This window comes from Aspergillus costaricaensis, assembly GCF_003184835.1.
Source record: "Aspergillus costaricaensis CBS 115574 unplaced genomic scaffold BO79scaffold_11, whole genome shotgun sequence".
Lineage (NCBI taxonomy): Eukaryota > Fungi > Ascomycota > Eurotiomycetes > Eurotiales > Aspergillaceae > Aspergillus > Aspergillus costaricensis.
This window is the reverse complement of record NW_020291811.1, coordinates 816,811-842,856: the sequence shown is the minus strand read 5'-3', so window position 1 is coordinate 842,856 and position 26,046 is coordinate 816,811. Positions and strand designations below refer to the sequence as shown.

The following is a 26,046-nucleotide window of genomic DNA, read 5'->3' as shown; positions in this document are numbered from 1 at the left end:
TCCTCTTCTTCCCTCTCTCTTCTCTCTTTCTCTTTCCCTTCCCCATCTCCAGATCTCCTCCGTGGCTATCGTTCCCCCCTCTGGATTGTGTCAATTACATTGACCCCCTCCTCCTCCTTCTTCTTCTTCCTCTCCATTCGCCTCTTCTCTCTCTCTCTCTCTCTCTCCCCCTCCGCTCTTCCTTTTCCATCCTCCTTCTCCGCCTTTCCACTTTTAGTCTTTTGTTTCCTCCTCTTCTCTCTCTCCCACTTTCCCCCCCTCATTTTCTCGGCTTAATCTTGGGACACACCTTCACCATAAATACTTTCTTCGCATTTAGCCTCTGCTGGTAGCAATTGAGCTTTTCCCTTCTTGACTACACTTTTGCGGCCCCAGGCCATTTATTCTTTTTGGATCACTAGCTCAACAAAACATTGGGTACTGTTGGACGTCTGTTAACAGCCAGCTATAATCTCCATCAACTCGCATTACTTGTCAGTATGTCGGAGCACCTTCCAGACTATCAATTGGTCTCTTCTAACGTCACCGGCACTCAGCAATAGTCTCCCCCGCCGTCCCTCTCCGTTCGAGATCTTTCCGAATCCACCGATCGTCCCACTACCATGGCTTCCGAAGTGTCGAGTGTCAATGTCAACGGCGGTGCCAAGTCTCGGGCTGCCATGCTGGAAGAGCAGCATGCCCGTGATGAGGCGCACAAGGTTACTGTGGAAGATGTTGTCGATGAAGAGGATGTGAAGCACCCCCCTCCGTCTACCTCGGTGACCGAGGCCGAGTCCTCCACTCCGGCGCAGACCCCGGCCCCAACCGCCTCTCCAGTCCCCAAACCAGCTCCCAAGAAGTCACCTGCTCTTGATGTCCAGTCCGAGGAGCTCTTCCCGGCTCTTGGAAGTGGCCCGAAGCCCAAGGTCCCCGCCGCCTCTGCTTGGGGTGCCCGCGGTTCCGCTGCTGCTGCCGTCGCCAACGGCGCTGCCAGCGGCGCACAGGCTGGTATGTTTTACCCGCTCCATTGTTTGACAAGCGCATCGTTATGCTGATGTATTCCTGAACCAGCCCCCGGTGGTTTCGGTTCTGAGGTTCCCAGGATCATGAGTCTGCCCGGAAAGCACATGGAACAGCTCCGGTTGGCGCCCTCGCAGATGCTCCCTCGAGGCCAGCTCAAGAAGCCTCTGCGCGATATCCTGCGCGATATCTCTAAGCGATCCAAGGCCAATGTCGATATGCGCGGCGGACCCGGTGGCTCCATCATCTTCGAGGGTAAAGGCTCCGTGGATGCGGTCAGGCAGGCCCTGAAGGAAGTCGCTCAGCAGGTCGGATCCAAGGCATGTATTTCCGTTGTCGAGGTTTTGGGTGGATTATCGACTAATGTCTTTCCATAGCAATCGGTTCGCGTTCCGATTCCTACATCCGCTCGGCCTCACATCATCGGACGCCAGGGTGCCGTCGTTCAAGACATCCAGCAGCGGACAGGCGCTCGTGTGCAGGTACCTCGCGCCGAGGAATCTGCTCCTGGAGCGGACGATGACGACAGTGACACTATCGACGTCCTGATTGAGGGTGATGCTGTTGCGGCCGAGATGGCTCGTCGGGAGATTGAAGCGATCGTCAAGGAGCGCGCCTCCAACATGAGCCTGCGCCTCAAATCCGTCCCGCCGGAGTTCTTCCCCTTCATCGCCGGTGCTCACAATGCCAACCTCAAGGAAATCGAGGAGCGTACCAAGGCGCAAGTGCATATCCCCAGATACGACACCTGGCAGAGTCAGCCTCCGCCTCAGGAGGCTGATCCCGGTCACGTCCAGTTCGTGCCGGTTCCCGAGAAGCACATCCACATCTCTGGTGAGCGTGCGGCCGCTCAAGAAGCTCGCGCGGAAATTGAGAGACTTGCCGCCGACCTGCAACGCCAGCTCACGCTTCGTCAGCTCGCCATCAACCGTGGCCAGCATCAGTTCATCCTTGGCGACAATGCCGATGCTCTGCACGAATTCCTTGCTGACACTGGCTGTGCCATTGTCCTGCCTCCTGCATCCGACGAGAGCGAATTCCTCACCATCACTGGTCCGCTTGACTGCATTGAGAATGGTATCAACCGGGCCATGGATCTTGCCACCAGCATGCAGATGGCAAGCATTGACCTCTCTCGTCAGCACCCCGGTGCTCCCATGGGTCCCCACGCCCATGCTCGTGCCCTGACCCAGTACCTTAGACAGCGTCAAATCATCAAGGAGCTGGAGAGAATGTATGACGCACGGATCGCCCTTCCGCCCAGCTCGGACGGCCCTGTGACCTGGGAGGTCTACTCTAGAGATGGCAAGAACACCATTCGCGCAAGATCCGATATCATGAACTTGGTCCAGGCTCACCCTCCTACGAGACTTCGTAGCCTCGCGGTCGACCCCTACTTCCACCCTTACCTGCGCTCTCGGAGCATTCCCAAGTTGCGGAGTGACTACGGCGTTCACCTTCTTGTACCTGAGGAGCTTGATAGCTCCGACGTGGTCTTGGTGTATGAAGGTCCTTCCGCTTCTGCTGCTCAGGTCGAGATTCCTCGTCAGAGACCTTCTGCCGCTGAACTTGCTACCTTCGAAAAGACCCTCCAGGAAGCTCAAGAGTATCTTCTGAGCACTCTCGGTGACCAGAACGATGTCGTGGCGACATCTGTGAGCGTGCCCGGCAAGTACCAGGACAAGGTTCGCAAGTTCATCTCCCGTCAACAGGAAGCGAAGAGTGAGGATGAGATCCCTGTTCGCGCCATTGTCGGAGATGGACGTAACCGCAACGAGTCCGAGGTTGCACTTCGTGGACCCTCCCGTCTGGTGGAGGATCTTGCTTCGAAGATCCAGGCGTTTGTTGTGGAGCAGGAGAAGGATGACCTCGAAAGAGGATACACCACATCTTTCGACTTCCCCCAGAAGTATGCCAACTTCCTGATTGGCAAGCGCGGTGAGAACATCAACAAGCTCCGTGACGAGTTCGATGTCGACATTAAGGTCGAGGGGGGTAAGGTTGAGGTCAAAGGACCCAAGGCCAAGGCCGATGCCGCCAAGACTAGAATCATCAACCTGGGCAAGAAATTGGAGGATGAGACCACTCATGTTCTGAAGGTTCCTGCCCAGTATCATCGGGAATTGATTGGCCAGAAGGGAAATCAGGTCAACAAACTGCAGGACCGCTACTCTGTCCGTGTGCAGTTCCCACGTGCTGCCGTGGCTGCTACGACCAGCGATGACCAGTCCGTCGCCGAGACTTCTAGCGACGCAGGTGGCTCTCGCCCCAACCGCCCTCAGCAGGCGCTGGATGAGGTTATCGTCAAGGGTCCCAGCAAGGGTGCTGATGCTGCACGCGATGAAATCCTTAGCTTGCTTCAGTGGGTGATTGACCACTCCTACACGGCCACAGTGTCTGTCGCTCAAGCGCAAATCCCCTCCTTGATTGGCCAGCGCGGTCGCGAGATGGACAAGCTCCGCGCCGACACCGAGGCCCAGATTGATGTTCCGGGAGTCAACGATGCTCCGGATGAGTCGGGCCGTGTGCAGATCAAGATCAGAGGCACCAAGAAGCAGGTTGAGGAGGCAAAGAAGATCCTGGAGCAGCGGTCTAAGGAATTCGACTCCATCGTTACGAAGACGATTGACGTGGACAAGAAGTACCACAAGTCGCTCATTGGCGGTGGTGGTGAGTAATCTGTGCCCATTCTTACCAAGGTAGCATGAGTAACTAACAGTTGCGCAGGTGCCAACATCCGCAAGATCGTCGCCGAGGCTGGTGGCCCCACCGATGGCAGTGCTTCCCGCATGGTCAAGTTCCCTCGTCCAGAGAGCAGTGACTCGGCCATCAAACTTGAAGGAAATGGCCAGGTGGTTGAAAAGATCATTGCTGCGATCCAGGACTTTGTCAAGGAGCGTGAGGATCAGGTGACCACGACTGTTGAGGTTCCCCCGTCTCAGCATCGTCTGCTCATTGGCCGTGGAGGTGAGACCCGGCGCGGCATTGAGTCCAAGTTCAACATCACGCTCGACATTCCTAAGCAGGGATCCGGACGCTCGGACATCAAGCTGAAGGGCCCCAGCAACGCAGTCGCGGAGGCGAAGGAGCACATTGAGTCCATGCTCAAGGATCAGCAGGGCGAGACGGTGGAAGTTCCCCGGAACCTGCACCATGCTATTTCTGAGAATGGCTCTTTCTTCCGTCGCCTGCGCAACGACTACCGCGTTACCGTGGACCATGCCGGACAGCAGGTGCCTCCCAAGCCTGCCTCCGAGGACTCCCGCGGTGCAGTCAACGGTTCCTCTTCTCTTCCCTTGATCACAGATGAGCCTAGCGAAGCCGTGGAGGCTCACTCATGGAAGATCGTGGACAACAGCCCGGCCGCTGCCGATCCCTCCGAACCGGCGACCATCCCGTGGGTGCTGTCGGGAACCAGCGACAACGTCGCCAAGGCCAAGTCGGCCCTGGAGAAGGCTATCGCCAATGCTTCCCAGCAGTCCGCTACTGGCTACCTCATCCTTCCTGACCCGAAGACATACCGCTTCGTTGTCGGCCAGGGTGGTAGCCAGATCAACGCGATCCGCAAGCAGACTGGCTGCCGGATCAATGTGCCCAAGGACCAAGCCAAGGGTGAGGCGATCGAGATCAAAGGGAGCAAGGAGGGCCTGGAAGAGGCCAAGGATATGATCCTGGAGGCTGTCCGCGCTGGCTTGAGCGGCAACTCCCGGTCATAAGGGGAGGAAGGCCGTTAGGTGATTCCACATATATCCAGAGTGATATATGAGCATCGTCGAGCGACCATGATATCTTTTCTTTTTTTTTTTATAATTTCCTTTCCTTCTATCTTTGTCTTATGTGCTCTCTCTCACCAAAAGAAGACTGTGTTATACATTTACTACATGCATTTGCTGGGCGGTTGACGAATTGCATAACCTGCCTGGAATATCCTGTGATTAGGCCTCACTCCTCTTATAAATATTATTATATGCATTACATAATTGTCCGAATATAAGAAGCTTGGAATATCACTGGGTATACTGCTAGATTTATTGTCATTGTAGAAACAATTGTATATGCAGAAGTCAATAAAGCATTGACCAGAAGCCAAACAGCTAGCATATTTATGTTTGGGGGTTTGATTTAAACATGCTTCTCTATGACAGCTCTTTCTCGGCTACCGAATCACGAAAAAGTACACAGCATAAGCATCCGTGACATTGCACTCTAATGGGAACGAGAACAGGGGGTGGTTCATATGGAAGGGACAAATCAATAAGAAAGGGTATCTGCATTGAGAGTCACCCAACAGCCCCCTAATGCTGACGTGAAAAAGTAGCAACAGGTCACTAGCCGAAATCGACCGGTCCAGGGCAAAAAGAAACGAGACCGAGTTCCAAACGTGGGGCCAAAATGTGGATCAAATGACGAGGGGAAAATGGGAAAGGCTTTCAGTTCATATGGGATTCATCTCTTTTTGTTTAAGTTTATTAATTATAATAAGAGAAAAAGAAAATAAAATGAAAGGGATATCGTTTACTGCGTCTCAGCGGCGGAAGCATTCTGGAGGTATTGGTAGGCGAAGTAGGCGATCAGACCACCGACCAAGACGATGCCGTAGAGACCGACACCCATGCCGGCGCTGTCGCCGGAGCCCGAGGGACCGGAGGAAGACTGGGGTTGAGAGCGAGGAGCAGGGTCACCGGGCTGATGGAATTGTGTTAGTGTGAGTGAACGACTTGTCTTGCGAGTTGCTTTTTTGTTGTCTGACGTACCATGCGCTTGAGCTTGCCGACCAGGAGACCGTCCAGGATCTCACGGGCCTCGTCACTGTGTCCGACATCTTCGAAGGCCTCGGTGCCGTCCTGGCCACCAACGTCGAGGAGGACTTCCTCACCACCACTGTTGTTGAGGGCAGATTATGTTAGTTTATTTTGTTCCTTTGATCCGACGGAGTGTTTCCTTGCGCGATTTGTCTCATTGCTTTTTTGAGGGGCAGAGAGCATGACCTCTGGAGGCGAGGGGGGGTGAGAGGCTCAATTGGGAAGGGATATGCATGTGGGAAATGGACGGTGATGAACGTACGGGTGCTCATCGACGAAGGAGGTGCAGTCGTAGACCTTGTCGTGGATGACCATGTAAAGGTCCTTCTTGGTGTTGTGAGCGCTAACCTCCTGGAAGGTGAATTCCTTTGCGTCGGCCATGGTTGTGGTAGTAGAGTGTTGTAGCTGTGTGAATCAAGAATGTGAAAGTCAGCGACTGACAAAGCCAAGGAGATTGATCGGTGAGAGCAGAGGAAGTGCTTAGGTGATAAGCAGGGGATTTCGGGGACAGTCCCAGGACAGTTCCATGATCGGAATACTGTCCATAGATCTTGACTTCATGCGATATGGTATAGATCAAAGTGACAATGCGCGACTAACAATTCCAGAAGCGTACGCCACCCCCGAGTCCCGCCTGTCTGGAGGGTTTGTACCTCGGAATGTAGAAGACACCAGATCGCAAGGGAGAAGAAATGCGATAGGGCGGAGACTCACCGAAGATTCAACAAGAATGAGATTAAAGGTACGGGAGGTACAAAGGCTCAAAAGAGGCAGATCACAGAAGACGATCTAGACGAGAGAAGAATAGAGAGACGAGAGATGAACCCGAGGAAGGAAAGAAAGAGGGAGAGAAAGAGAAAGAGAGAAGAGAAGAGGAGAAGGAAGAGGAGCAGATGGGAAAGACTGTCGGTTCCTTAGGCAGCCCCCCTGGCGCCTGTGATTCGACAGCGACTCCGCCTTCCAACTGGATGGGCCTTCCAGGAACATTATTCCAATCCCAAACACAGGAGCCGTGGCTGCCATCCGGCCACCTGGGGATTTACCGGGTTGCCGGCAGCCTGTTCCCTACTAGTATTCACATTTCACCGATTTATCACTGCTACTGCCTACTGTCAATGCTATCTTCTACACTACGTACTCCGATCGGACTCACTGCACTCAATTCTCAACCTGTTCCCAATCAGGCAATCCTGAAAAGTGGCCTGATAGGGATGGCCTCTTCTCCGCCAATCACAGCAGGCTTATTCCCAGCTTAGTCAGTGTATCTCATGCACTAGTCCTGATGGGGAAGAGTGACTAGAACGGGCCGTCGATCAATAATCAAAAATTATGTCGGTGGATTAGTGAATTGATGCTGTTGTCTAGATGTTGCATATGGGTTTTAGATGTTGTCTTGGTCTTCAGGATCTTTTTACCGGATTTGGGGTATGTATTGTAACTGCCTATACTACTACAGTACCTAGATTCTCTCCGCCTCCTCCGTTATCAGATGGTTGTCATCGATTCTTTTCCAATTATTCTAGAAAAAAAGAAGATTAACCTATCGCGCTCCACTGAAAATCAAAGCCTCGGAATAACCTCCGCGGGGGGGAGAAGTTACACAACAAACGTAATTTGGTTGACCTTTTTCGGTGACTGACTTTGCCTACCGTTTGCTCCACCACCCTCCACCACCTTATTGTGGTGTGACAGCCATTCCCAGTAAAAATTCACACTTGTAGATGGTATTTTACAATTCCGCGATACTTTGATAATCCGCTATTTATTACTTCATACGTATTCGTAGAATAATATCATTCATAGTATATACAATCAAGCTCTATATGGTGTAGTAAATACATGGTAGTAACTAGTCACCTATGTAATGATCATAAAATTCAATAATATCATACTCTGAAACCAAATTCCGTAATTCCGCCCATCTACTACGTACCTACGTAAATCCCGACCCTGCGATCCCTCGATAGCCGTAACCTCGGGGAGGGGGATCTGGTCGGGTAGCGCCGTCGGGATTAACTGCCCCAGTTGGTCACTCATTCTTTCCCCGCCTTTCCTTCCCGCGCGGAATGTTACTCCTCCTTGGGAGAATATTCATATGTACTAGAGTATCTTCCGTGTCCTCCGTAGTGGATATCTACGAGATAGGGAACTTCTATCTATATGATTCGGCTATATTGTGTGGGGTTCTAGAATGTTCATCATCACATAGTGGCCAAGAAGGATCCAATGCTGTCTATCTTGTGCAAGTAGTTGAAAACTAAATATCTATACATCCCATATCGCTTTAGGAAACCTAAGTGAAATAGGTAAATCAATGGTGGAAATAAATCAATGGCCCAGCCAGCCAGCCCATTCCATGTCAACATGTCTTGCTCAAATAGGTATGGTTGATGATGCAAATAAAGAAACAAAATAGCAAAGGATATATAAGTAAGTTCGTTCCATGCTGGAAATCAAATTCATCCCTCATGCAAGTCCGTGTCATCGTCTCCCATTGCAATCGCAAAAATATGATCAGAAAGAAAAGAAACCCCGGGTATATGAGAAGACGTCACCTGTCCCAGTGCAACTCTTACCCATGCCAAAGCGGAATCAACGCTACATCATAGTCCGTTCCCTAACCACTAGACAGAGGCGGGCCGTGAGGGGATGAACAAAGTAGAAGGAAAAGAAAATGAGACCGTTATATAAGGAAGACGTCCACCCCGTCTCTCTGCCCCTTTACTTGGCGGGCACCCGCTCGTAGAAGACAATATAGGCTTGTTCGTTCTGCAGCCGGTCTTTCGATCGCAGATCACGCGGGTTGAAATCGGTCACCCGCTCGTCATCAAACCGTCGCCAGCATTGTCGCTGCGCATCTCGCACCAGAGAGATGTAATGTCCGCTGCCCATCGAGGACCCGATATGCCGCAAGACTCCGTACGCATCGTACGTGAACGGAGGCACCGTGGCCGCGATCGGGTCGTGGGGTAAACCGTTGGTCTGCCCCTGATTATATGCCGAGAAGACAAAGTCATCCATCCGGAGTCCGTGCAAAGGGAAGTCGATAGGCGTATGGATCTTCCGTGCAGTCTGGGTCTTCGACGCCGAGAACCGCTTGAAGTGGACGACCAAGATCTGCGGCGCCCGCGTGATAATGATCTGTTTGGTGGCCACTCGTTCGCACTTGCAGTACGGACATTTCCACACCTCATCCCCACTCAGCATCTCCTCTTGGCAATAACTGCGAAGGCATTGGTAAATGTCGCCCGTGCCCGACGGTGGAATTTCGACACTGATGCTGTAGAATGCCTCATACGTGGTTGATGTCCGCTTACAGGTGGTGCAGCGTAGCCGGCTCGCGTGCTGGCCTGCAAAAAGCGATGAAATGAACGACTCTTCGCGATGACAATAGCGATCCCACTCAATTTTGGAAACCTTGGGAACGGGCATTCTTTCGCGCTGCATCTCCTCCTCGAATGTCAAGGGTCTGAGAGGCGTCCGCTGCCAATTAATGTTGAGGTCCTCGTGCAAACAGTCGACGACAAAGTCAAAAAATTCCTTGGCATCCTGCTGGCGATCGATAGCCCATTCTTGATTCAGCCGTCCGCAGAAATTCCGAAAGGATGTCGGCATGATCACTTCCACGTCGTTCTTCCAGAGTGACCGGATCAGATTCGCGAAAAGCCCCGGCATAACGCCTTGGGAGCCCTTCCAGTTCTTTTGTACATAGTACCGAAACCGATTGTCGATGAAGAACTTGCTCAACACCACTGTGGCGCTCAAACACTGAAGGGTAGAGTTCATGTAACAGGTCACGCCAAAATTAGTCAAGCCAGTCCGTGGGAGCTTCAGGCGGTTAAGCATCGAACTTGGTGTGTAGAGAGCTGTTTTGGTGGCAGAGTTCTGTCGCTCCAACGTAGGTTGTATTTGCCGGCCGTCTGAAACGCCACTATAACTGGGCCGTGGGACTGCAGGCGGAGGCCTTGATGGAGCAACAGGAACAGGTGCAGCATAGTTGGGTGCCGGTGTCCCCGCTGGCCGAACATGCGGCGTCACCATTGACTGCTGGATTGCATGTGGTTCCGGGAAGCGCCGCAGGAAATCCTCATATGTGTGCACAAAGGGAGAGACAGGTGGCTCTTCAGCACCTTCCGGTTCTTCCGTGAGTGCCTCCTCCTCGACATAGGTCCCGGGGTCGATTTCTTCCGTCTTAGACTTTTCCATCCACTCTGTGAGCTCTTGAGGATTCAGTGGCTTATATTCGCGCAATCTTCTCTTCCTCACTTCCAAGCTAGAATTGGCACTGACGATAGTAGGCACTCTTCCTAGCGGTCGCCCTGGCCTTCTGACCGGCCTCTTTGCTTGCAAAGATCCCATCACAGCAGCAGTGGAGGATGTAGCAAGAGACTGCTGGCCAACTAGATCGATCCATGCGTCAAGGCCGCCAAGCAGTAGTGCAGGAGGTCGTCCATCTTTCAATGGCTTATATGCGTTGAACTCGTAAAGCGTGTCATACAGGGCTCGAAGATGAGGAGCCGTAGTGCCTACAGGAGATCCGGCTAGATAGCTGACTGATGCCGTTCCCTGGTCATAATAGACGACCATGTCATACTCGTTGCGCCGCTCGAATAATGACTGCTCATGTTCCGGCGACACCACCAGGCGCTCTTCGAGCTCCTCCGCTGACACATTCTCCTTTAATGCCACCGGCTCAATGCAAAGGATCGAGGAGGCATAGATGTGGCCACTATCGTACTGGTCCCGGAAACGCACGTCAATCAATAGAATGTTGTATTTGCGCATATACTCCAGCAGCTTCTGGGGCTCAATTGTGGTGCTGTGGGGGAGATCTGCACTACTGCTTTTTACCTCCTTCGCCTGATGTACACCGTTCGGGGTTTGCGACCTGTAAGGATTGTCGTCGAAGCCATCATGGCTAAGACTGCTGCGAGAAGATGACGTAATTTGAGAATACCGTGGATTGACGGGACGAGAGCTTTCAACTGAGGTCCTGGGTGGGTTTGAGGGTCCTTGTGAAGGCACTGTCCAGATCGGGCTGTAAGTTGGATCGGGAGCGCGAGGAAGAGATGTATTAAGGGGCACTTTCGGGGGTATAGTAGGTACGCTATGGGAGGAGCCCATACTACGGGGCCCTAGAGGCCGCCGCGGAGGTACCCCTTGAGACATTTGGGACGATGGTCGAGAAGGGAGATCCTGAGCCGGGGGGGTTGAGGTAGTACCGTTTTGGCCATTGGACATAGAACCTACATCAGATGGAGTAGGCGGCGACATTTTTAGTTTTGCGAATCTCTCAGCAAGTGCATCCCCAGCAGGACTCGAAAAACGATTCATCTTCACATTTGCTTCGGGCGATCGTTGGAATTGCGTGGGGCTAGGCATCCGCAAAGAATTGTTGCCAGCGTCGATAGGGCGACCTCTTGGGCCCGGACTCTGCCCAAGTCCAAGAGACACCACTTGTGATCTTGGTCGTGAAGGGTTCGACCGAGACACCCCACCAGGCTGCACGTTGCTCAGCAAATTGTTCTCCAGTATTTGTTGTTTGATATCATCCATTGTCCCTTGCTTCATCCGCACAGCCTGTCACCATCAGATTAGCCACCATTGTACGAATATTAGACATCACGACTTGTCACAGCACTGGATGTGCTTTGGGAAGCCACGGCATACCATCATCAACTCCCCGAATCGTTTGTACCATCCTGGACGTTGGCTGGCAGTGGCTCGGTAGTCAGGGTGATTAGGTATTAGATTTATGGTGATCTCCGACGCTCGCAGGTAATGCACATAAGCCCGATCCAGTTGATCGGTGTCGGCAAGCTCACGGGCTCGATCTATGGCCACTTGCGCTCGCTCCAGCAGAACGCTTAGCTGTACGGAAAGCGGGTCAGTCATCCGCAACGTCACCCGTTAAGCGCATAGGGAATGGGAACCAACCGACGTGTTGTCGTTTAGATCAAGTGCTGCTGCTTCATCTTGGAGATCCTTTATATTGGGGAATCGAGCTGGTTGAGACCCGGCGGGGGACGCATAACTGTTGTTGGCCTGATACGATCCTAGTCCATCGGCGATTGACTTCCCGCCCGGCTGCATACCACCGAGGGACTGAGGGCGGCGGGGAGCGTTATCCCACGGTGCAAAGTCTGGAGGAGAGGGTAGGGCCGCTGCATCTGGGGACATTATATCACAGCGAGGAAAGCCGAATCCCAGCACATGACCTGGAGGACGGCTTCGTAGGACACGCGGCGAGGGGCAATCTGGTTAAACTCGGGTTCGGAAATCGAAGGGGACTGGCTAGAAGGATGACGGGGAAGTCGGAGAGGAAAAGACCGATGGCGACCGCAATGACAGACAGGCCCGAGCAGAGAGAGTTGGATGAAACATGCAAGAAAGAGAGAGCGCAGGACCTCAACGAGGAGAGAATCGGACAACTGCCAGGCCAAATAGGCAGCCAACGTTGCGGGATGGAACTGGATGAATTGGGATGAATGTTTCTGGGGTAAGTCGGTATGTAATGCGCCGGTATCGTCATGGTGGTGTTACTCACCGCCCGGCCTATGACGCCACTGCTTGACCCTGGCTGCCTGGGGCCGCCCGCTGACTCATGATGCCCGACCAATGGCGGGGCCACATTGTTGCCTACTGCATTAGGTAAGATGGTACCTCCCGCCATCATTGCTCGTTACTGTTATCGCTTCGATCTGCCTGGAGCTTGCTGTCGACTCCCCTTCTTTCGCCCTTGACTTTCCAACTCTGGTCTGTTCCTGAAGCAACCCGGGTCGTGTTCTGGTCATCTCTTTAGTTTCACCTCTCCCTCTACTCTACCGACTAGGACTGTACCCAGCAGCCCCTCCCTTCCCCTTGTCGCTGCTACCCAACGTCATAGCGATCCTGGGCTCCGCCATCGTCAGATTATCATCCATTGCGCACTGTCAACATGGCGGGGTGGTTCTCTTCAACGTCACCGATCGAGGATCAGGTGGAGAAGGCCACCGCATCTTCCCTGTATGTCTCCTTCTCTTCCCATGTCTTATTTCGACGGTGATCGGCCTGTGAACGGCCCCCATCCAGTCAACCACCAACTGACTTCTAACAACTGGCGCAGAGAGGACATTGCGCTCAACTTAGAGATTTCCGACCTTATCCGATCGAAGGGTGTCCAGCCCAAAGATGCTATGAGATGCTTGAAACGCCGGTTAGAAAACAAAAACCCAAACATACAGCTGGCGACATTGAAGGTTGGCTATCTGACTTCGTTGCAACGATAATTCCATGCTGACGGGTGGTTCACCATGCAGTTAACAGACACATGCGTGAAGAATGGCGGTACTCACTTCTTGGCGGAAATTGCGTCGCGCGAGTTCATGGATAATCTTGTTTCGCTTCTCAAGACCGAGGGTGCTCCGCTAAATTTCGACGTGAAGGCCAAGATGCTAGAATTGATTCAGGACTGGGCGATGGCAGCCCAGGGCCGTATGGACCTGAGCTACGTCGGCGAAACATACCGGAGGCTGCAAGACGAAGGCTTTCGATTCCCTCCCAAGACCCAGATTAGCGGAAGCATGTTGGAAAGCAGTGCGGTGAGTTGCTTCTGCTGCAGTACCTTTCCCTTCCTGGATGCTAATATTCGAATTGCGCAAGCCTCCTGAGTGGATCGACTCCGATGTCTGCATGCGCTGCCGTACTCCCTTCAGCTTCATGAACCGCAAACACCACTGTCGCAACTGCGGAAGTGTCTTCGATGCGCAATGCTCCAGCAAAACCCTCCCCCTACCTCATCTCGGAATCCTGCAGCCTGTTCGAGTGGACGACGGCTGTTATGCCAAGTTGACTTCCAAAGCCCTTGCTCCCAGCGGTCTTTCAGACCGAGCATCATTCAAGAACAACTCTATAACCAAATCCAGTGTGATGGAGCCTCGTGGAGGTAGAGCTGAAGGGGGGTTCGATGATGATCTGCGCCGGGCGCTACAGATGAGTTTAGAGGAGGCGCAGAACAAAGGCTCAAGTGGTTATGTTCCACAAAGTACGGTCCAACAGCCACCCAGAGCACCTGCTCAACCTGCCATAGAAGAGGAGGATGCGGATCTGAAGGCTGCCATCGAAGCGTCTCTGCGTGACATGGAGGAGCACAAGCAGAAGCATGCGGCCGCTTTGAAGAACACATCGTCTGCAGACACACAGTCTCGCCAGACACCAAGTGCAACCCCGTTGCCAAAGAACTCCTACGAACTCAGCCCAGTCGAGGTAGAGAACATTCATCTTTTCGCCGCTCTGGTCGACCGACTACAACACCAGCCTCCGGGCACCATACTCCGCGAACCTCAGATCCAGGAACTCTACGAAAGTATTGGCGCGCTCCGCCCCAAATTGGCACGGAGCTATGGGGAGACCATGAGCAAACATGGTAAGCCATTACCATGGTTTTCATTCAATACTGGGTGAAAGAGTCTTGATGGCTAACATATGAGATACAGACACTCTCCTTGACCTACACGCCAAACTCTCGACGGTGGTCCGATACTATGATCGCATGCTTGAGGAACGTCTATCCAGCGCTTACGCACAACATTCTCTAGGGTACAGCCCGGTCCCCGGCGGATCGCCATACCCCAACATCTACCCGCCCATGCCCGCCCAGGCGCCTGATGGGAAGACTGGAACCGAAAGCTTCTACTATGGAAATCCGATCGCCGAGAGTCACCAGGCTCCGGCAGCGCCTTACCCGCAGCCTCAACCCGAAAGGGAGCTGCATGAGAGAGTTGGTACACGTAGTGGTACCATGAGCCCTAGTGTCTACGCGCATCCATCACAGCCCATCTCACCCAGCGTACCCTGGAACGGCAGTGCTCATGCTGTTGCCTCTCCACAACCGTCGAGCGCCAGTATGGCTTACCCCAGCAACCCTTCGGCTTATGCGGGGCCGGCCGGTGCGACGCAGTTCTACACCTCTCCACCACACGTGGAACCCGATGTCAAACCGGCACAGCATGCCCGACCAATGGAGCCAGACATGCCTTATCAGGGCTCACCGGTGATGCAGCGGGAGACACTGTATCAACCGTCGGCACCGTCGGCACCGTCAGCCCCAGATCTCCCGGCCGACCAAGGACCGGCTTCAGGTTACGGGCTTCAGCGGCAGCCAACGGACCCGTCTGCTGCATTATTTTATGCTCCGCAGCCTCCTCAGGGGAACCCCTACCCGGCATACCCTCAAGGCGCGCCGGTACATCCTGGCCAGGCTGTGGGGGATGTCTCTCCCGTGGGTGTAACGCCGGCTCATGCACCGTATCAACAGCCCACGCCGTCTCGGCCGCCGGTCGAAGAAAGTCTGATTGAGCTGTAGAAGCAAGGGGTATGCAGCGGGGGGTGTGGAAATGAGGGGGAGAGGGGCGCATTCCGATGCTTGTTTTTGTTGCTTATACTCTCTAGTCTTTTGTCACCGTGATACCAAAACATTGGTTGTTTGCAAGCCACGAAATTGTATGTACAGATGTCACAAATCCTGTGGATGGAAGGCTACTTCGGAGACCATTAGTGTAAAATTAGTTGTAGAGGTGGCAAAAGTACGTATATCGTGTAGGGGGGAATTATCCGGAAGATTCAATGGAAGGAAGATAAGAACCCAAAAAGAGCTAGATGGGGATGGGGAAATGCCTCGTGAAGTACTAAGTTGCTGGCGATCGCCGGTCTCAGTGGCAAATGGAAAATGGAAAAATACAGCAATAATGGATACTCGGTCTGGACTCGGTATGGAAACGGGAACGGGGAAAGGTAAGTATTATTCAGTCATTCATTCGTTTTCCATTCCGGATTCCATCTTCGATCTTCAATCTTCAATCCTCAATCTTCCATCATCTTTCCCTCTTCCTTCTCCTCGATCTGGGGGGAGTTTTGATTGTCTCCTGCCACTACTCCTCAATGTCATAGACTACTACTTACTTCCCAGTGTGTCTTTTCCTTTGCTCGTTTCCATCCATACTTTATATACATAGTCTACATCCACTACATCTCTCTCTCTCTCTCTCTCTCTCTCTCTCTCCTTTCTCCCTCACGATCTCCCCTAACTTAACACTACTTTCTCTCCCTCTTTCTGATTTTACCCGAAACTCCCTCCCCTCCACATCTCCGTCTTTTCTTCAGCTTCCTTGTTCCCGGAACTACTACGTTACTTTTACTTTTACTGGTGTAACGCATCTCGCGTCAGCCACCAATTGCTTCTTCCCCCACGCTTTCCCAGCATTTTCACATCTCTGCTGGAAAGACAATCGCTCTTTGCTTTTCCCTACTTAATTATCTGCAGCTCTCTTTCTGGATCCTGCTGTTGTGAGACCCAGTGACTAAGTTACTTACTTAACTGCCTTTCCTGGGCTGGTCCTTTAATACTGCAGAAAGTCCTACCAATCGCTTTGATCGCTCTATTCCTCCGACGTGCTGCTCCTCGCCCGATCCGGCGCTGATTACCCCCCCATCTCTCCTCTCTCGTCGGTGTGCCCTTTCCCCTCTCAATCGGGACGCCCTTGCTTTTTTGGTATTACTCGCCTTGCCTGTGATTTCTTATTCCCGCCATGCCGACCTCCAACACTTCCTCCCCAGTTAAGCGCCCGGGGCTGGGCCGCCGCGCTGTTTCCTCTCACGCGGTCGTCACGCGCTCTTCCTCTTCAACTACCACCATCTCCCAAGGCGAGCTCTCTCACTCTCACTCCTCGAACCCTCAGAAGCTTCCTCATCGCCCTCATCGCCCCCATTTGGTCGGCGGTGGTCATCGCAATCATCACCGCAATCCTTCCTTCGGAAAGAACCTGAACAAGCTACAAAGACACCAGTCCTCCCACCAGATCGGTACTACTACAACGACGACGGAAGGTCCCGCTCGCGTGCATCAGCGCAAGAAGTCCGCACCCGCAACACCCGCTGCAAGCCCCCGGGGGCATCACGTCCGCTGGGATGGGGTGTTGGACGAACCACACCGCAGCACCGGTTCGATGAAAAAGAATTACTCGAGCCCGGCTCTCCGACGCAATACTTCGGGTGTTTTGGGGAAGAAAGCTTTGGTCACCGACCGTCCTCACTCGAGCTCCGGAAAGAAGAAGACCGTGGGCTTTGAGCTGGCAGATTCCGACAACGACGACGCTGACTGGGAAGATACCACTCAGTCACCTGAAAGTACCCGGCGCAGCTCGGTCGCACAGTCGAAGGAGAGTGTGGAGAATCCTGCCGTGCTGGTGGACCCCCTTACTTTCGTCAAACGCTCCTACCCACAATTCCCTCGAGCAACCAGTCTTCCAGAGTCAACCAGCAAGAGTTTCGGCGAAGACCACCTATCCGACGACGACGATCAAGACGACGACGACGATAACACTCCACAACAGCGTTCTGATTCTGAGGAAAGACACGAAGAAGCGGGCCGCGCTCTCGACCATCCCGATATTGCCGCTCGCCTGCTCAGCCCGTCCCATTCCGCCAAAGCACCGCCCGCCATGTCTTCCATCTCCGCCACGGTGAAGCCGACCGCCGTGGAATCGCTCTCGCGCAATGCATCTCTGACCAACTTGGCCTCCGGGCCTGATGGTGCACGACGTCCCCTGTCTTCGTCCCACAATACATTGGCGCATACTCCGGGTACTCAGGCCCAGGCGACCTCGTCTTCCATTGAAGGCGGCGTGTCGAAGTTCATCATTAATAACAAGACTGGACCACATGCGTTTTCTCGTACCGACTCCGACCCGAATACTCCATCGTCCTTTCTACCACATTATCACCCACAGACACCACCATCCCCTCGCGGTACCAGCTCCAGAAAGCCACGAGCCTCTCCACCTTCAAGGCCTCTCGGTGCCGAGCCGCATTCCCGTACGCAGCAAAAACTTTGGTTGCAACGCACGGCGGCACTCAACACGTCGCCGCCTGACGGTCATGGCGTAACTGCAACGGTCTCCCCATCAGCCATAGATCCCGCATTCATTGCTGTGACCCACGCTCGGCCGAGCGCTGGCCCATTTGAACCCGGCAGGGCCCTTGTCAACGGGCCTTCCCGCACAGGTGGGGCCGTGCACGACAATGAAGTCAAGCATATCCGCAAAGCGTACGAGAAGACAGCGTTGGAACTCACAGTCGTTCGAAGGTTCCAGTCTCCCACGGGTGACAGCTTCAACCGGTTGAACATGATCCTTACTGATCTCAAAGGTGGTGCTGCCAGCTCCAGCGTGACACAACGCGCATCACTTGGCAAGCCGATCAAGTCAGCACCAGCACTGACCCTCCTACAAGAAGGCACAGGTCGCCATAGCGCTAGCCCAGAGCCCAGACAGCTCATCGGCAAGAGGGATCACGACATGCACACCTCAGTCTCCCAGGCCTATCTCCAAGATCCAGATGATCTTGTGAACGAATCTGACGCGGCTCAGGGACACAAGTCTCAACACCCGTCCCATCGCATACTCTCCACATCTGACGAAGCCGTCCATGGCAGTTCAGCCCCGGAGGACATCACCGAAGACACCCTTCGTGCCAATGAAGCGGAGATGATGATCCGTCGCATGTGGGATAGTCGCGAAGTGGCCACCGCCGGCTAATTGTACAACACCTCCCCTCTACCACCTTCTGTTCACTATTTACCGCTGTCATTTATTCATGTTCCCGGTTATTTTTAATTAGCAACCATGGCGTTCGGTTCTACTCGATGTAGCGCTAAAGGTCGTTTGGGAGTCAATTGTTTCTTTTGCGTAAACGGCGTCATGATGAGATATCACCCTGGGATGTTTTATGCTGTTGCTTATGCCTTTATTTTTCTATCTGCTGTTTCTTCACACCCCTACCCTTTCAGCCTCCTTCTCTGTCTATTTTGTGTGCTACGATTATAGATACTCTTTACGTAATAGTGTAATCAATTCAGTGACTACCAGCTTTCTAGTATCACTGTTAATACTCCCTTCTGTGCTTTTAGCGCTTTTCGTAGGCTATGTTGTATGATTTAGTCCTGTCTAGATTAAACATGGTTTGCGTACATCAAACAGTAACTGAATTACAATGAAAATGAACCAGTTGAATCCCAAGTAGTATGGGAAGGAAAGAAAGGTAAGAGTAACATTATTCGTCTCTCAGATAAACCATACAATACACACATACATACATACAGTTACCCAAAATCATAAGAAAAAAAATAAGTCCAAGTCTATCCCGCTCGTCAAATCTCTTTCTTTCGTTCTTCTCATCGCTCTTCCTGTCTATAAGAAAACCCTAATACATCATTGATCCACATAAAAGTATATTAGCAGGGGGTATGCAAACATATCCCTACTTCAAATGGCAAATAGAGTCGTAGAATGTTCCAAGTAGGAGAGTGTGTATGCTCAAGCAACTTTCCCGCGTTCTCGGTTGCCTCGGCCGCGAGCAGCGCCTCTACCGCCACGACGGGAGCTGCCACTAGTTGGGTCTGGGTGGTTGCCATTAGCTTGTGGCCGTTGTGGATGTTGTTCACGCCGAGGAGCGGTAGGTGTCTTCTTCTGCTGCTGCTGCTGCTGCTGCTGCCGCTGGTCCTTCCGCGGAGGTTGTGAAGGTGGTAGTGGTTGTGATGATTGTGGAGTGGAACTGTCAGTGGTACCGTTGGGGCCGTCGCCTTTTCCGCGCCTCTTGCGCTGCTGGTGTCCCTGGCCTTTGCCGCGGCCACGGTTACCTCGGCCGTCTCGGGCTTCTTGGGTAGTAGTGCCTGGGGCAGAGCCTGGCTCTGGGAGTCCTTGAACTCGTCTGCTTTCTTTGTCCCACCATTCTTGGAATTGTTGCTCCAGTTGAATGTCTTCGAGATTGTGCTTCGCTGTGGCGGCTTCGTGCAGTTCTTCTTTCTCGGTTTGTTGTTGCATGAGGATGGTGGCTAGTGAAAGTGAGTTGGCTGATGGAGTATGGAAGCTCGTTTGGTAGGGTTCTGGTCGTGGTATGTGACGGATGGATTGGATGGGGGGTTGAGGATTTGCTGGGGGGTTGGAAGTAGATGGTGCAGCGGTTGATGGCACTGGAAGTGAAGGCTTAGACGGTGTTTGGACCTTGTTGGGGGTACTGCGACCTTGGCCTTGAATAGGTGTGGTCTTTGGTTTTGTACCAGGTGGCGGGGTGCCAGCAACCGTTTGACGGAGAGTCATCGAGGGCTTTGGAGTAGACCTGGCGGATCCTTCGGACGGACTTGCTTGCTGCTCGTTGACGGGGGCGGGACTGCTCGTGCTCGGAAGCTTCCAAGGGTTCTGGGGTCCTTCCTTCGCCTTTTGTTGAGCAGCAAGCATGTCTTGCATCTGCTGCTGCTGGATCTTCTTCCGTTCCTTCTGGGATAGCTTGGAAGTAGCATTGTTGTTCTCACGGCGAGCCCCCATTCCCAAGCTAAGGTTCGATACCCGGTTTTCCGAAGCTTCGCTCATGATATCTTTGAGACTCTTCTTGGACGAGGATAAAGCTGAGGAGCTCCAGGGAGGTTGAGCATCTGGCGGGGTCAGGGACCCGTTCCTCTTCTTGTAAAGCGAGGCAGCGCGAGTTTCGCTCGGTGACTCCGGAACTGCAAGATCTCGCGAGGAGGCCATCTGATCATCCAGGTAACTTCGACCCCCGAACGAATCACCGTCGACTAAGCTAGACCCAAGAGCGGGCGAGTCGAAAGTCGGTTTGTACTTGTTTGCAGCGGGTGATTTATCCTCCCGCACGACACCCTTCCCTTTTCCGGATTCCCCAGGAGACAGGAGATATTCATCATCCATCTGGAACATCAAGTCACCCACGGACTGCCTCGATTTGAGCAATGGACTGCTACTAGCTGGAGTCGAGCTATCCTTCGCTGGAGTAGCCTTCACTCTCTGCGGTAATGGCGAGGCAGCTGCCTTTTCATTGCTCGTCATACGTGGCTTGCCCTCGGAGGCGTCGGTGCGATTGAGGCGAGACCTGATCCTCATGGAGTCAATCCTCCGCTTCCTGTCTTCCTCTATTAAAGACACTACTTCGGGGTATTTCTCGAGAACGTATTCTTCTGTGTTTCGTCCCCGCGAAACTGGGAAGCTAGCCATCTGGTTGTCGCGGCAGACAGTGTCAAGAGCACCGAGTAATATGTCGTCGAGGTCTTCCAGTAGCCTGCACAAGATGTAAGAATCACAAACATTGTTGTGCAATGGGGGTCCTCTTACCTGTTCGCCAGCAAGTCCTCTAGATTCAAGCATATGTACTCCAAAGCAGCATCCTTGAATTCTGTCACAAAACACGGAGCAATGGCATTGAGTAGATGGCACACACTGCGTGTGTTCACTAGAGTACGTAAATAAGCGACAAGAATCAAGAGATAGAGAGTATTAACTTACCAAACACCCCAAGCATCTTCTGACATATCTGGGCCAATCTGTCGATCATCAATTCATTGGCCACGAATGCAACATCGAGGACCAAGTCGATGAAATCTTCCAGATCCCTCGATCGGACATCATCGAAGAGCTCAGCTTCGGTGTCGGCATACATGTAGCGAAGAACAAAGTTGAACACATTCGGCTCGAAGTGCCTGAGGTCAATGTGAACCATGTGTTCCGGGTCTGCGCGACGTGACAATAGCCACATGCCCTCTGAGCGGCCAAAGAAGAGGGCATTGAAGAAGGGACATCTCTGACAGATGACTTGGCTGTGAGCCTTCACTTCGCTCCCATTCAGCTCGATGACCACATCGGCACTGTCAAAGAACGCCGGGTCCCTGATAGCTCGCTCCATGTCAACTTTGAGAGATTTGGTTGGCTCAATCATAAGCCTAGCAGCTCTCTCCAAGGTCGAGAGTCCCAGATGGCTAGCAATACGCATCACCTCGCTCCGGACTTGGCGATATCTGGAGGCACTCTCCGGCGAGTACCGCACCTGCTGCCAGACGTCCAAGATGCTGTCTGTGTATACAAAGAAAGCAATGTTTAGGACAGTGAGTACATCGACGCCATGCATAATGACGTGCGTCTGGCCCCGATCGTCACGCTGAATTGTCACAGTGTCAGGAACAGAGGCGTGGTCCGTACCGCGGAAGTCCTGGAATGCTTTTCGCAGCACCAAGCTGCGTCCTGTTAGGATGAATTCATGCACCGGTACTTGTATGTCAGATTGGCTCGTTCTGAGCCACACAGTCCCAGCTGGTGCCCGGGACTGTGAGGTTTGAAACAATGGTTCGATCTCTGAAGACAACATGACGGCTCTTCTGATAGCCATGGCAGGCTCCATGTCCGTATGAACATCCTTCTCATCAGTCTGACTCCGCGGGTCTATGGTTTCCTGTAGCGAGTTGAATGGAGACAGAGGAAGGAGGTCTTTCCACAAGGTAGATTGGTCGACGCTGATTTGCTCTTTCGTGACCTCTGAGTCGCGTTGCACGGCTGCATACGCCCCAAAGGCATTGCTGGATACGCCAATAACCCGAGATAAGCCGGGTACGCGAGCAAACTTGTAATCCTTCGATGCGCCATCCTTCGTCTTCCCTCGCTTCTCCTTCCTCCAGGCCGAACCGGAAACGGTACAAATGACGATCGAACCATCCTGCCCCACGTCTACATCTGCAGCGGCCATATGGGCTTTCTTAATGGACCAAACGCGAGTCGGCTGGGACAGAGAATTGCGGGTTTTGGATGGGTTGGTCGTTGAAGTTGATACTGGCGGATGTTCTGTCTTGTTGACCTGAACTGTATATACTTCACCAAAACTGGACAGCGCACAGATGGTATTTCCACCCGACTTGACCTGAACGATCTCATTGACAGATGAACCATACCGTGTAGCCATAAAACTATCCTTTATGAACCTCGAACTGACATCCAAAGGAAACAAGAGCTTCGAATAGCCGTATTGCGAAAATACCCAGACTTCATGGTTCTGGAGGAGAAGTGCTGTCGCCTGATCGATAGCAGATACACTTTGTATTGGGGCGCTGAAAAGAGATGCTCCTACCCGTCGGGGCGTCGTTTGGATTTCGAGTGAACGAGCATCAGAGTCCACCAACCCCAATTGTCCTTCGTTTTTACCGAATGTGTACAGACCAGAAGTGCTAAAGACGACCGAATGAATTGCCGATGCTGCTGCTCCAAGAATAACCTCTTTCTTGAAGGGATTGAAAATTTGCCGAGGCGAATTCTGTATAGGCACGTCGTCCCGATTGTTGCTCCTTGGGAGACTGTAGCCAAGTTGGCCAAACTTGTTGCTGCCCCAGCTGAAAATTTCGCCGCGGTCAGTGATCGCTAGCGTATGGTCTTGGCCTAGGGCAACAGAAACCACCCTCCTATTTGCGAGTCCACCCGTGTCTATGCAGACAAAACTAAATCGAGTTGACTCATCCCCTGTACCAAGGCGCCCGCCGGGCCCGAAACCACAGAGGAAGAGGTTAGACTCGGGGTCAGTAGTGAGAATAGCTGTGTGAAGCTTCGACATAACAATGTTCTGAATTTTTATGGGCTTATTCTTTACCAATGCTGGTAAGTCCGTTGAGTAGCCGGGTTCTTGATCGGGGTCAAATGTGTCGTCATTCGACCGTTGCTCCAGAAATTCACGGTAAAAGCGTTGTAGGAGGTGCTCGGGTCGTTTGAGAGTGATTCTTTCAGGATATTGACGATCATCTTGATCTCCAACTCCAAGGTTCAAGTTCTTGTTACTTCCAAAGGTGAACACTTCGTCACCAGACAAGTTAGTTCTGGACTTCACAATAATCCTCATACTACGTGAATCCTCGTCAAAGCCTTCTCCATGGGATGACACATCAGAAGCAGCATCGCTGTTGTCCATATCTGCAAGAAGAGTGGCGTGAGCTGTCGTCCGGGGGCTGATACGTTTGATATCGCGAGTCGCAATCGTCGCCCCATACACATCGAATGGACTATAACCCTCTCGGTCCTTGATCCTGATCAACCCTCCACTTGGGTGCCCGGGGTTGCTTGCTTTGCTGAAATCTGTAGCGTCGCGCATATCTCGAGCCATCAACGCCTGAGCGATCGTTGCGTTTCCTGCGTATAGAGCTCGATGCAAAGCCGTCCAACCACTTTCCCAGTCTTGCGCATAGATATCAAGAGCGGGAATCTCGAGCAGGGCTATGGCAAATTCGATTGCAGTATCTTTTGGCGAAGACGCCACATGATGAAGGAGGGTTCGACCATGATGATCTCGGGCATTCAGCTCCTCCCGAGATAGCGTCTTGCCAGGGCGCAGGCTACCACCTCGATCCGGTATGGGAGTACCTGGGGAGGTTCCCGTCAATTTCCTGCTCTTCGTCGACGTACCTGGCGAGGAGGCTATCACGGACCCGGGGCTTCCCGGCTTGAAGGGAGAAGCCCCTCCGGTTCCCGTCCGCTGGCTGCCACCCGTTGTATAGGTGGCCGTTGCCAGGAACCGCCGAAAGCTCTCAACGTCATCGTAAAAGAAGAAACCCCAGAGCTTGCTACTCATGTGCTCAAAGTTGTAGTGTGTCAGAAACTCTTATCAACCCAGAACCGGAGCGTCGCTGTAACCGCGGAGGGTCGGCGGCGCACCAGCAAGAGTGTGGGTGACAAGAGTATTCTGACCGAACAGAAAAGGAGGGGTTGACGATGGTCAACGCGGGGGTGCAATTTATCGGAGGTTTTTCGAGAGGAATATGTCAGGGCCGTAGATGGGAGTTTGGGACGCTGTAGGTGATGGCTCTTTGCCGATGAGAATAGTTGAAGCCAATCGAACGCGGAAATGCGGTGGCGATGATAAGTAGCTATACCGGGGGACGAATATTGGACTCGGGAGTCTTAGTGAACAGCGGGGGAGGGAAGGGCTCAGCGCGTCGGGTAAGCTGGAGGGAAGGTACGCGACCGCGAAATCAAGTCGGATGACCGGGTTCAAGGAGGGATGGAGGCCATTAGCCGGACAGGAAGTAAGATGGACTGGAGGGTGTTCGCAGGGAAGCACAGACTGATTATGCCTTTCCTTCTGATCCGTGGATAATACTCTCCGGGCGGTGGCCAATCGCAGCGGCGCTCCCCTCCATGTTCCCCGACGGTACGGCGAGGAGGATTTCATTAATGAACTTTTTAAGAAGTACTATAGCCGTGAGGTAAATGTGTAACCATCATCTGGTACAAGATTTAATATCTCTGCTATTGATACTGGTATGTGAGATCATTGGTATTACATCCAGGTACTGAACAGGGGTAATAGCATTGCAACATTCATGTGTATCTCATGCCCTACAGCCCCGTGCTACTACCATAAGTATATCTGTTGTAGATCCCCGTCGTTCGGTTGGTTACACTTAATGCTCAACAGCACCAGGACTATCGCCTGCAGCTTGATAGGCATACTACATATTTAGTAACTCTTCTTTAATCTCATCCTTCCCGACAGAGTTACTCTGATGGGGTGATCTCACAATACCATAAGTCTGGCGTATCGCATAAGAAAATTGGCTACATATCTATCCATTGCTATGCCCTAGATTAGGCTCCTGGTTTAGGTATCAAATCATCTGAAGATCCGCCAACAATTGCCCGGTTAGCTCAATTGGTCAGAGCGTCGGACTTTTACGATCACATGTGATCCGAAGGCTGCGAGTTCGACCCTCGCATCGGGCGATTTCTTTTTCGCACCTTGACCATGGTTGTCTCCCATTTTTGCCGACATTATGATAACAGCCACGGTTGGGCTACCATTGAAAAAGGTGGAGAACATGATAACTCGAATTGTATAATATTTTTGCCATCTTCTGTCGCTTTCTATGTAAAAGCGGTTGACAGGTGGATCTGGACACTTCTCCACCCGTCGAACATTGGCCAACGTAGCCCACTACCGTTCCAAAGCATTCAAATCAGATAGATAGGCTGTCACGTTATCAAAAGTTGCCCGGTTAGCTCAATTGGTCAGAGCGTCGGACTTTTATGATTAATCGTAATCCGAAGGCTGCGAGTTCGACCCTCGCATCGGGCGATCTTTTTAATTTTTTGTCCCTGCTCTGCTCATTTTGAAGAGGCAATATCCTCCCTCTACAGCCAACACCAACCAACCACCATCTCAAAATCTTGTCTAGTATCGCCCATCATTTGTGATGGTGGACATACAATCAAGCTGTTGCACACAGTCTTATCGGACTCGCTACTCTTCGGCGTGTATGGTTAGGCGCTTGCCTGCTTCCTTTTTGTTGTACATGCGCCCATGATTATTACACCTCTCGAAATGTATTCTATGCTGTCGCCATCCTCGTTGTCTTTACTCAAGACTCAAACCCTTGCACCATTGATAGCCATCCGTC

The 26,046-nt window shown here is 52.5% G+C and overlaps 6 protein-coding genes and 2 non-coding genes across 8 annotated transcripts; 5 read left to right on the top strand and 3 right to left on the bottom strand.

The window, feature by feature from the left end:
- Nucleotides 1–602: 602 nt before the first annotated feature.
- On the top strand, nt 603–4,715 carry BO79DRAFT_253760 (putative RNA binding effector protein Scp160; the record flags this gene model as incomplete). Its single annotated transcript, XM_025686015.1, has 4 exons — nt 603–987; nt 1,051–1,307; nt 1,377–3,669; nt 3,727–4,715. 4 exons carry the CDS (start codon nt 603–605, stop codon nt 4,713–4,715), a joined length of 3,924 nt encoding a protein of 1,307 aa, XP_025541183.1.
- Nucleotides 4,716–5,020: 305 nt separating this feature from the next.
- BO79DRAFT_236955 (cytochrome b5-like heme/steroid binding domain-containing protein) lies at nt 5,021–6,620 on the bottom strand. Its single transcript, XM_025684641.1, has 4 exons — nt 6,402–6,620; nt 6,064–6,206; nt 5,754–5,880; nt 5,021–5,685 (listed from the first exon to the last, which is right to left on the bottom strand). Exons 2-4 carry the CDS (start codon nt 6,180–6,182, stop codon nt 5,515–5,517), a joined length of 417 nt encoding a protein of 138 aa, XP_025541182.1. The 5' UTR covers nt 6,183–6,206; nt 6,402–6,620; the 3' UTR covers nt 5,021–5,514.
- Nucleotides 6,621–8,466: 1,846 nt separating this feature from the next.
- On the bottom strand, nt 8,467–12,082 carry BO79DRAFT_7866 (putative ubiquitin C-terminal hydrolase). Its single transcript, XM_025689744.1, has 3 exons — nt 11,739–12,082; nt 11,472–11,672; nt 8,467–11,381 (listed from the first exon to the last, which is right to left on the bottom strand). The coding sequence occupies exons 1-3, from the start codon at nt 11,979–11,981 to the stop codon at nt 8,523–8,525; spliced, it is 3,303 nt and encodes a 1,100-aa protein (XP_025541181.1). The 5' UTR covers nt 11,982–12,082; the 3' UTR covers nt 8,467–8,522.
- A 445-nt stretch (nt 12,083–12,527) lies between these two features.
- On the top strand, nt 12,528–15,144 carry vps27 (ESCRT-0 subunit protein VPS27; the record flags this gene model as incomplete). The annotated part of the gene is made up of 5 exons (XM_025680924.1): nt 12,528–12,806; nt 12,907–13,039; nt 13,100–13,381; nt 13,443–14,205; nt 14,270–15,144. The coding sequence occupies exons 1-5, from the start codon at nt 12,739–12,741 to the stop codon at nt 15,142–15,144; spliced, it is 2,121 nt and encodes a 706-aa protein (XP_025541180.1). The 5' UTR covers nt 12,528–12,738.
- A 936-nt stretch (nt 15,145–16,080) lies between these two features.
- Nucleotides 16,081–18,468, top strand: BO79DRAFT_7859 (uncharacterized protein). Its single transcript, XM_025689742.1, has one exon. The coding sequence runs from the start codon at nt 16,367–16,369 to the stop codon at nt 18,371–18,373; it is 2,007 nt and encodes a 668-aa protein (XP_025541179.1). The 5' UTR covers nt 16,081–16,366; the 3' UTR covers nt 18,374–18,468.
- A 449-nt stretch (nt 18,469–18,917) lies between these two features.
- BO79DRAFT_208517 (BTB domain and ankyrin repeat protein) lies at nt 18,918–24,594 on the bottom strand. The gene is made up of 3 exons (XM_025682418.1): nt 21,128–24,594; nt 20,957–21,074; nt 18,918–20,903 (listed from the first exon to the last, which is right to left on the bottom strand). The coding sequence occupies exons 1-3, from the start codon at nt 24,219–24,221 to the stop codon at nt 19,151–19,153; spliced, it is 4,965 nt and encodes a 1,654-aa protein (XP_025541178.1). The 5' UTR covers nt 24,222–24,594; the 3' UTR covers nt 18,918–19,150.
- Nucleotides 24,595–25,286: 692 nt separating this feature from the next.
- BO79DRAFT_t102 lies at nt 25,287–25,372 on the top strand. Its single transcript has one exon. It is a non-coding gene; the product is annotated as a tRNA-Lys (tRNA).
- A 266-nt stretch (nt 25,373–25,638) lies between these two features.
- On the top strand, nt 25,639–25,724 carry BO79DRAFT_t103. The gene has a single exon. It is a non-coding gene; the product is annotated as a tRNA-Lys (tRNA).
- Nucleotides 25,725–26,046: the final 322 nt, after the last annotated feature.

Coding starts and splice junctions, on each gene's coding strand:
- BO79DRAFT_7866 (XM_025689744.1), bottom strand. CDS start 11,981: ATGTCCCCAGATGCAGCGGCCCTACCCTCTCCTCCAGACTTTGCACCG. Junction 11,673..11,738: donor ATCTAAACGACAACACGTCG/GTTGGTTCCCAT, acceptor CTTTCCGTACAG/CTAAGCGTTCTGCTGGAGCG. Junction 11,382..11,471: donor GATTCGGGGAGTTGATGATG/GTATGCCGTGGC, acceptor TGATGGTGACAG/GCTGTGCGGATGAAGCAAGG.
- BO79DRAFT_208517 (XM_025682418.1), bottom strand. CDS start 24,221: ATGAGTAGCAAGCTCTGGGGTTTCTTCTTTTACGATGACGTTGAGAGC. Junction 21,075..21,127: donor GAAGATGCTTGGGGTGTTTG/GTAAGTTAATAC, acceptor TACGTACTCTAG/TGAACACACGCAGTGTGTGC. Junction 20,904..20,956: donor GAGGACTTGCTGGCGAACAG/GTAAGAGGACCC, acceptor CATCTTGTGCAG/GCTACTGGAAGACCTCGACG.
- BO79DRAFT_236955 (XM_025684641.1), bottom strand. CDS start 6,182: ATGGCCGACGCAAAGGAATTCACCTTCCAGGAGGTTAGCGCTCACAAC. Junction 5,881..6,063: donor TCCTTCGTCGATGAGCACCC/GTACGTTCATCA, acceptor CCTCAACAACAG/TGGTGGTGAGGAAGTCCTCC. Junction 5,686..5,753: donor TCGGCAAGCTCAAGCGCATG/GTACGTCAGACA, acceptor CAATTCCATCAG/CCCGGTGACCCTGCTCCTCG.
- BO79DRAFT_7859 (XM_025689742.1), top strand. CDS start 16,367: ATGCCGACCTCCAACACTTCCTCCCCAGTTAAGCGCCCGGGGCTGGGC.